Below are 9,762 nucleotides of genomic sequence, written 5' to 3'. Positions count from 1 at the left end.
ACGTATGACGTCACTTCCGGACTGTGCCCCCCGTCTCTCTCTGATCATGGACAGTCAAAAGGTAAGATTCTGATCGATTAATGATCGATATCTGATCAGTCTGATGAGAGCGACACACTTATTAAATGTATGGCGAGAGAGAGAGACAGGAAGTTAGCTTACCGTTAGCTGTCTAACCAAGTCAGTCTCGCGACCTTTCCCCCCTCTCTCTCTCTCTCTCTCCGGATGAGTGAGTATCACTTTGAATGGCGGATTCTCTCTCTCTGGTCCAGTCAATATCGGGAGTGAATATTTCAATCACCGATCGTGAAGTTATCGATTATCACGTGCTCAGGTGACGTCATTCGACCCCTGTCTTTGCTGTCAGTGTAACTCCACCTTACTCTTATAAAAAAAACACTGATATTTGTTTTCAATAATAATTGGTATTAGGCAGGTGATTAGGTCACGTGACAGCATTACCTTTCCCCGTGTTGACTGGTGACGTCACAGACAGTAGATGGAATTAATCAGAAACGGAATTCCAAAATAAACAAAACAGCAACAACACAGTTCACATGCTAGCATGCTAACCTGAAGCACAGGTGTGTTCAGTAACAGATCATGTGACGCTAAACACTGTCCCTGGATTCATTGAGTCAATATTTATATTGATTATAAGCTAATAATCTGCTTTTGTGTGTTTGTTTGGGAAACAGGAAGCTCTTCGCAGGATCATTAGCACATTAGCCAATAAAAATGAAGAGCTGCAGAACTTCCTGGAAACGGTTGACAACACGTTGGTGGGACTACAGGTGAGGGGGGCGTTCCATTTATACTGGAACTCGGAAGTGGGAAGTGGGATTGAGGCGGAAACGTCAGGCATCGGAAAATGAGGCTTTAAAACCTGAAAGTAAACTTTGTCCAATCAGAGGGAGTCCTGCAAGGTGACGACAGACCTGGAGGAGGAGCTTGAGCTGCTGAGCTCCGCCCTCCACGAGCGAGGCGAGGAGCTGCGCGACATCATCACAGAAGAGAAGCACAGGAAGGAGGCGGAGCTTCAGGTGCGGAATCTGATGTTTTCGCGATTGTCATTGAATTTTGTAAACTTGATTTGATTTTGAAATTCTAATTTTCTCATTTTGTTGAAAACTATGTTGTTTTTCAGGAGCAGCTGTCGGAGGGAAAAGTGGCTCTGCAGTCGTGCGAGCAGCTGCTGGAGTTCGCAAACCAAACGCTCGGCATCACCACAGAAGAAGAGTTCCTCACGGTTAGAAAAATATACATAAAAAAATATAAATTTTAAACAAACATTCAAACATAAAACATTTTTTGATCATCAGTATTTTGTCTTTATTTCCAGGCTGCAAAACAAATCAAAGAAAGGTTTGTATGACCTGTCAATCAATCACCTGACATGTCAATCAATTATAAATCAATATGCGATGTCACCAGATATTATAATAACAACGTATCAATATTCTGTTTTTCTTTTCTGTAACATTTTTTATTTCTTTTGTTTGTTTTGCTTCTAATGTTAAGCTTTATTAATGAATCACAGCTCTCAATCATTTGCATGTTAACCTCACCCCAATTAACACAACCACACCCCATAACACATTAACCCCGCCCCTAACATACCAATCCTGCCCCCCAAACATGGGACCCCCTTCCAATCCGATGGGACCTGCCACCCCCCAACCCCCCCTCCCGTTGCCAGGGTAACGATGGCGCCAGCGTTTCGGCTGACGACTCGTCCGTCTGTGTCGGAAAACATGGCGCAGTTCACTGTGGACTTCAGTGCAGAGAGGGCGGGGCTTCAGCGACTTGAATTCCTGCCAGGTGAGCCATCAAACACGCCCACCCAATCACTAATCAATACTTTACTAGGTCAGCTGTGATTGGTTGAAATGGTTTTCACAGTTCCCAGACCTCCAGAGATCGACGTCTCCAGGTGCGTCATTTGCAACAACAACGTCACCGTTGCCTGGCGACCGGCCGACGAGGGCGACGGCGACGACTTCGCCGGACCGATCAAAAGCTACGAACTCGAGTATCGCAAAGCGAGCCACGACGGCTCGCTGAGAGCCGCGGCGGAGGCATGCTGGGAAAAAATCGGCGACATCGGAGATTCCCAGGTCACCATCTCGGGTGAGGAAAGTGTTAGCGTCATTTTCGCTTCATTTCATTTAATAAAGTTATTATCGCTAACTTTTATGGATGGGAAAAAATGATGTTTTTCAGATCTGAAGTTTGATTTCCGCTTCATCGTGTTTCGCGTGCGAGCCAAAAACAAAACGGCCGCTGGGGAATTCTCTGAGCCCGTCGCCATGGAAACCAGAGGTGAAAAAATGAGCGAACAGCAGCGAATGAGCTAGCTGCGGCGGGAAAACGTCGCCGTACGAAACTCTTTAATCCTCTTCGTTTTGCAGCGTTTAACTTCGGCTTCGACGCGGCAACGGCTCACGCTGAGCTGAAGGTCCACGGCGACACGGTCACCTGGGAGCCTCAGCGGGTCAAAGGTCACGACCCCCGGCTCAGAGCCAAAGACTGCAAAAGCAGGTGAGGAGACGCATCGCCGACGCTCGGTCATCAATGCGTTTGCACAATCTGTAAATAATGGAGAACACTCAGGTCACGTGATGTCATATTTTGTCCCTCTTCAGTCTCCGTACCGCGTCCTCTCCGACAAACTCAGGTAGAAACCGCTGTCGACGACCGGTTGCTTAGCGACCGCCGTTTCACCTTCTCCATCCACCATGTCTCCTCCCATGCAGCACCTGCATCACTGCCGACATCATATCAGTGTTTGTTTGATAATTCGATGACATCTATTCATGTTTGTTTTTTGAGACCGATTTTTAATTCTTTAATTTTGACCGCAAATTCACGTTAGTGTTATTGTTGTTGCACAGAAACATTGTTGAGAAAAGGTCTCTCTTTCAGGTTTCGTTGAGTTCATGTTCGAATCCATGTTTTACAGCTTCATCGTTCAGCTTTGACGTCATTGGCTTTTTTCCACCTCATTGTTTTCTAATCACGTTTGTTCCCTGGAAACGTCTCCTGTCTATTATTATTATTATTATTATTTTTTTTTAATATTGCTGTATTTTGTTTGCAGCAGAAGTGCGACACCGTCGCCCAATAAGGCGGGAAACCGAACGGGTCGCGACAGATTCGCTGGAGAGTCGTACACAGTGCTGGGTAAAACAGAAAAAGACTTTTATTTTGAAAATATACGTGTTATTATTTTCTATTAAAGGTGCATTATTAGGAATAATGTTCATATAACAAACTGAACTCACCAACAACAACAGTACAGCCAAAATATTTGCAAATCCTGTTTATGTTTTGAAATCATGTTTTTGCATGTGGCGCCACCTACCGCAATCAGTAGACTCTCAGCTGCTGAGCAACCACGGGTTGCCAGTTAAGTCAGAAAACGAAACCTAAGAGACCTCTGTATTTTGAATTTGAATGCAGTAACCGCTTTTGGCCACATTCTTACGTATGGCGCCTTGAAATGTTGAAATATTCTCTCAGGTGACCAGGAGATGACGGGCGGCTGCCACTACTGGGAGCTCCGCCTCTTGGCCGACTGGAAGTCGTTCAGTGTGGGCGTGGCTTACCGGTCCAGCCTGGGCCGCTTCGACCAATTAGGGAAAAGCGCCGGTTCGTGGTGCGTCCACGCGAGCCAGTGGCTGCAGAACTCGTTGGCAGCCAAACACAACAACCGAGCCAAGGCGCTGGATTGGCTGCTGCCTCAGCGAATCGGAATCTACTGCGACTACGACAACGGTACGAAATAAACGTTTGATTTTTTCGTCATGTCGTGGTTTTATTTTATTTTTTAAAATTTCATTTTCGCATTTGTGTCGCAGGCGATTTATGTTTCCTCGACGTCGATCAACGTCGTCTTCTTCACTCCTTCAAAACAAAGTTCAGCCAGCCGCTCGTCCCCGCCTTCACTGTGAGTACTGCACTGACGCTAGTCCACGCTACTGCTACATACGCTAACTCTGTACTGCAATACTGTATCTGCATTAGTACTACAATGCCAACACAGAAGTACTTCAGTACTATGGTTGGGAATAATGTCATGATATTGCAAAAATACTTCATCATATATTCTGCTATACTCACAAAACAGTTCTAATGAGAGTGAGCACGTGGCTCCATCTAGTGGACTGAAACTATTAACGATTTTTTTAACGCTACCAAAATATGCAAAATTCTGGCTAACAAGCTAGCTTAACCCAGTCTTCTTCTAACACTGGCTTACCAAAGCACTGTTCACTAGCGCCATCTAGTCACACACGTGAACAGCACACTCAGGCAGTACAATAATAAGGAATACTTAAGATATTGTGTTGCGATATTTCACTGAATTGATTTTCTTTACAGTACTAGAGCAGTAATTTTACAGCCATACAACACTGCTACTGTAGTACTGTGATACTACTGTAGTGTAAGTACTGTAATACTACTGTAGTACTACTATACTCAGTAATACTGTGTTGCAGGTGTGGTGTGGCGGTATCACCGTGGTGACGGGTCTTCAGGTGCCGAGCTTCATAGAAAGTTTCCTCTCCACCAGTCGGAGCCTGAGCGACTTGTCCCAGTAAATGTTTCATATCATCAGTGATTTAAAAAAAAAAAGTTTATTTATGAGTAAAATGTAAAGCGTAGAATTTGTTTATCATGAAATGTTTATTTGAAAAAGCTGTTTTTAAGAAGAAAAAAAAAGTTATGGATTGTTTTAGTATTTTTAAAGGTAGAGAATATGTTTCTATTTATGAATGATAAGGTGTGACACATCAATAAAGTTAATTATCATGAAACATGAATTAAAAAAATTAAAAATATAAATATATATTTTAAATATGAGCCGTTGATTGTTTCTGACTGCTTTTAGTTTGAAAGTCTACATTTTATTGTGAAAGGGCTTTTAATCTGAAGCAATTGTAATTTTTTTCCCCCATTTATTGAATTAAACAGGAAGTCTTATATTTTGATGTGTTTAAAGCTTTTATTCTGAAAAACTTTATTAGAGCTAGCGATTTATTTTGAAGGTGAGAGCAGACTGTCCAAACAAATAATTTTGATAAGCTGTGAAAAATAAAAATAAACATTATTAATTTGTTCTTCTGTCTGTTTTATTGAATTTTTTATTCATAATCTGTTAATATTTGTGTTTAAAAAAAATATTTTATACTTTTACTGTATGATTTTAATGTAAATATTACATTTCTGATCACAATAAAACAAACATTGAGACACAGAGAGGGGGGGTGAGGAGGTCATCTCCATGGCAACAGCGAAATTTTAAACAGTGGAGCGGGTGGGGGGAGGGGCTTGTTTCCATGACAACAGGACAACACAGGAAAAGAAAAGAAACTGTGGAAAAGAAGGAAGAGGAGAGACGAGACGGAAAAGGTGAGAAGGGAACGAGTGGAACCGTTTTATTTTCCCACAATGCATCTGTTGTTTGTTGTGTTTGGAGAAAAGCTTTTCAACAAACAAACAAACAATAGCGATGTGATGATTCAGTGATCATCTCTTCAGGCTCCTGAATAGTTGGTATCTGCTGCAGGTCGATGGCCTGTTTCCGTGGCAACCGGGAGGAATTCTATGGAGAAGTCCTCCTATTGGACGAGACCAAATTCCCGCTGACGGCAGAGCAAGGCATAAAGGTGAGCGAGCACTTCCTGTCTGTTTACACACACACACACACACTGAATTGTGGTGTCACTCGTCCCCATTCCCCCTCCCTCCCCCAGAAATCCTCAAAGGCAGCGGCCATTTTGAAGCAGGTGTTTTCTCGCCTGAACGTGGTCGAGGTCGACTTCTTTGGTCTGAGATTCTGTGACGACAAACAGCAAACGGTGCGAGTTTTAGTCGGCGCTAATAACTTGTTATGTTAATAAAGTAATTTTTTTTAAATAAAGTTATTTCAAAGTGTGAAAACCTGCTTGTTTCAGAACTGGTTGGATCCTTCAAAGACGCTGTCACAACATCGCAGCCTACGTACGTTTCTCACTTTATGATGAAAGTTCTTTGTTGTTTTGTTTATTTTTTTTTTTCAAAAGTCTTTTTTTTATCTCTTTTGTCTCAGTTGGGCCTCCTTACATTTTTTACTTTGGCGTGAAATTTTACGCCGAGGATCCGACGAAGCTCGAGCATGAAACGACACGGTAAAGTTTTAAAATGACTAATAACTTGTCATGTGGTAATTTGACATCCTTCGGATCGATTGATTATGACTGATCGTTCGCAGGCATCAGTTTTACCTGCAGCTTCGTCAGGACGTCCGCCGAGGTCGCCTGCTTTGCCCCGCCCACCTCAGACCACGCCTCTTTGCGCTGATGACGCAGGGTGACGTCAAATAAAAACATATAAATATGTTAAATTAATGTGTTTTATTGATGTTTATTTATATTTTTTTTCTTGTTCAATTCCACTGTTAGTGGAGCGAGGTGATTACGGCGCCACAGACATGTTGGACCCTGACGAAAACCAGGAAACGCTAAACATCTACAGGTCGCTGAGGTATAAACGTAGAGACGTGTAAACGATATTTACGACAAAGGTAAACAAACACGTTCACAAACTCTCTTTCTCTGTGCAGCGGCGTCTCTCGTCCCCAGGCTCTGAATCTCTTCCTGTCCCAGTGCAGCTCTCTGCAGATGTATGGAGTCTCTCTGTTCAACGCCTACGTAAGAGCGATAATCAGAATAACGATGGATTATAACGTCAAATTACTAATTTATGTAGAAACAATAACAAATCACTCAATCAATCAATAAATATGGAATATTTCATCCATTTTCATTGCCATCACTCCCATGATTCTTTGCCAGGGGGAGAACCAGTCCGAGTACTTCCTGGGTCCAACTCCAGTGGGCGTGGTCATCTATAAGAACAAAGTGCTGGTGGGAAAATATTTGTGGTAGGAGTGAGACCTCACCATTTTTCTTCTATGTACACGTCTTTGATCGCTCTTTAGTTTTTTTTTTTTTAGTTTTAGAGTAAATGTAAGTGAATTTAAAAGATAGACAGAACCTTAACAACTTAAACTTTTCTCCTCAGGCAGCGAATCACCAGACTGCACTTTAAAAACGAGACGTTTGAGCTCAGAGTCGCTGGAAAACAAGTGAGTTCCTGTTGACATTCTGATGCTGATGCTAATGCTAATGCTAATGCCAACACAACACAGAGAAAGAAAGTAATAACAGGTGTATTTGTGTGTGTTTCAGGGCTCAGAAACGTCGTTTTTCTTTCACACGTCAGACTGTAAACGTCTGTGGAGAAGTTGTGTTGAACATCACGTTTTCTTCAGGTGACACACACACACACACACGCACACACACACACATTATTGTACTTGCTGCTTACTGAGGACCAGCATTTCCACTTTATAAATCAACACAATTACAAATATATCTACTTCATGAATGACATCTAGAAAGAACTACTGGGTGCAGTACCATAACATGTCTGCAGGTGATGCCCCAGAGCAAAAAGTGTGTAAAACGCCATGTCTGGAAAATGGGTTGTTGTACCAAATTGAGGACCTAAAAACAGAGTATAGCATGTTTACAACCTAAGGAAGTGATTTCAATGAAAACAAAGTGAGGACTGGCCAACATGTCCTCACTTTGTAAAAATGACCTCACTTTGTTGGTTAAAAACCCTCACTGGTCCTCAGTATGCTGCAAGTACAAAACACACACACACACACACACACACACACACACACACACACAGGTCTCCATAACCCTGACCTCAGCCTAACCTTAAAATTTTTTAATTAAATAAATTAAAATGTCACCGCTACATAAAGAATAGCAGGTAACTGTTTACTAATTAACTCTTGGTTGTTTCAGGATGTCTGAGTCAAACCCTGTTACACACAAACTGAGACACAACAGGTAAACAAAGAAACATTTACATGACATCATTTATTTTAATTTAATTTAATTTTATTATTTATTTATTTTTTTGTTTATTTGCAGCATTGCTCATTCGCCCACTCTGGCTTTTCCTTGGCTAAACGTCAGCATGCGTCGAAACAAAAGTGTCAACAACAAAACAACAACAGCAGATCTCTGTATGAGACCTAAACAACCCAGTATGTTGTCTTTAATGTGAATATATTCTTAACTTTTTTAGAATCATAACTTAATTTTACTGACTCTCTCTGTCTCTCTCTCAGCCACACATCACACACCAGAGAGTGTCAGCAGTGAACCAGTGAAGACACAGACAGCGCCACCTGCTGTTAACAGGCGAGAGCCTGCTGATCATGTCTCCTGATATATATATATCATTGGCTGAGAGCATTATATCACAATGTCACCTTGTACCTGCAGGTCAGAAGGTAGAGCAAAGGAGGATCATGCGAAGCCCAGTGCACCCTGGGAAAGCGGCAACACTGCCAGGTGAAACAGGAAGTGAGGAGTTTCATTGTTTACATAGACATGCGACTCATCATCTGTCATCTGTCTTCAGAGGCCTGTTCAACCCAAGGTTTCCGCCCACAACCAAAGAGGACAAAGATACGAAATCACAGAGGTAAACATACAAACTAACGCACTAACTAACTAGCCAACCAGCTAGTCTCCAACTAGCCAACCAACTAGCAGCGAAAGAGCGAGCTAACTAACCAACCAACTATCAAACAAATGCGCTAACTAGGTAACAACTGAATGAGCTAACTAACTAACCAACTATCAAGCAAATGAGCTAACTAGCAAACAACTAAACAAGCTAACTAACTAACCAACTATCAAACGAATTAGCTAACAACTGAACAAGCTAACTCACTAACTAACCGTTCCTGTTTTTGTTTCAGGCGATGCAGAAGCCTAGATGATGATCAACCAATCAGAGAGCACAGAAGGAGGTGAGGGGTGTGGTCTAATGCCTGGTGCAAAAGTGTAACGCAACATAGTTAAGACATAAAATAGAAATGAAGCATAGTTCAGTTCAGTTCAGAAATATAGACGTCAGAAGAAAACAAAATTAAGTGTTCATTTTGTTCGTAGATCTCGTTCCCGCGGCAACACAAGCAGCGGCAGCGAATCGGAGAAGACAGCGAGTAACAGCGAGCGACAAAGACGACGAAAGAACCGGTGACATGAAGTCTTTATTTATTGATACATGTAACTTATGTATTCATTTAGCATTGGTCGCCATGGTGACCAGAGACCTGTATGTGGAAGCTTTGGTGAAGTGACCAGTGCTACTGCTAATGCTTATGCTAATTCCTTACTCTACACACCATACACCATGCTAACAATTTAGCACAGTTCAAAAATATAGCCATTTTGGCTAATGCTAATGCTAATGCTTTTCTTTGTAGGCGGAGTCCAGATGGTCTTCTATGGCAACACATCGAGTAAGTGTGTGTGAGAAGAGAGTGGGCTTCCTTGGTGCTAAGAAGCTAAGCTAAGCTACTTTGTTGAATTATTGCACGTTTTGATTTGGGAAGAGACAGGTTTTATGTGGTGCTCCCCCTGCAGGTGACTCTGAAGCACTGCACGGGAGGTTTAGACTCTTACTTTACATTATACAATACTTACCTTATATTTAATAAATAACTTATATATTCATCTGTGTGTGTGTGTGTGTGTGTGTACAGGAAGCAGCTGGTGGAGCCCAGTGTTTCCCTCACCAGACAGACAGAGGAAATACCTTTTACGGACGTGAGGTAAGGAAGGAAGGAAGGAAGGAAGGAAATAAGGGAGGTAGGACAGACAAAGGGGACAGGACTTGAACTTG

General features: G+C 42.2%; 2 protein-coding genes across 2 annotated transcripts; both read left to right on the top strand.

The window, feature by feature from the left end:
• Positions 1–46: 46 nt before the first annotated feature.
• On the top strand, positions 47–4,655 carry fsd1l (fibronectin type III and SPRY domain containing 1-like; the record flags this gene model as incomplete). Its single annotated transcript, XM_083909319.1, has 13 exons — positions 47–61; positions 699–794; positions 912–1,043; positions 1,148–1,249; positions 1,343–1,365; positions 1,700–1,821; positions 1,903–2,130; positions 2,224–2,322; positions 2,412–2,541; positions 3,101–3,183; positions 3,523–3,777; positions 3,861–3,949; positions 4,503–4,655. The coding sequence occupies 13 exons, from the start codon at positions 47–49 to the stop codon at positions 4,602–4,604; spliced, it is 1,476 nt and encodes a 491-aa protein (XP_083765445.1). The 3' UTR covers positions 4,605–4,655.
• Positions 4,656–5,576: 921 nt separating this feature from the next.
• Positions 5,577–9,117, top strand: epb41l4a (erythrocyte membrane protein band 4.1 like 4A; the record flags this gene model as incomplete). The annotated part of the gene is made up of 14 exons (XM_083909202.1): positions 5,577–5,672; positions 5,760–5,864; positions 5,961–6,006; positions 6,095–6,173; positions 6,257–6,354; positions 6,447–6,528; positions 6,608–6,695; positions 6,840–6,928; positions 7,069–7,132; positions 7,236–7,318; positions 8,352–8,420; positions 8,491–8,553; positions 8,834–8,884; positions 9,027–9,117. The coding sequence occupies 14 exons, from the start codon at positions 5,577–5,579 to the stop codon at positions 9,115–9,117; spliced, it is 1,104 nt and encodes a 367-aa protein (XP_083765328.1).
• Between the last annotated feature and the right edge of the window lie 645 nt (positions 9,118–9,762).

The sequence above is a fragment of the Microchirus variegatus genome, assembly GCF_963457635.1.
Source record: "Microchirus variegatus genome assembly, chromosome: 1".
NCBI classification, from domain to species: Eukaryota; Metazoa; Chordata; class Actinopteri; order Pleuronectiformes; family Soleidae; genus Microchirus; species Microchirus variegatus.
The sequence above is the reverse complement of the archived record's forward strand: the minus strand, read 5'-3'. Positions and strand labels throughout refer to the sequence as shown.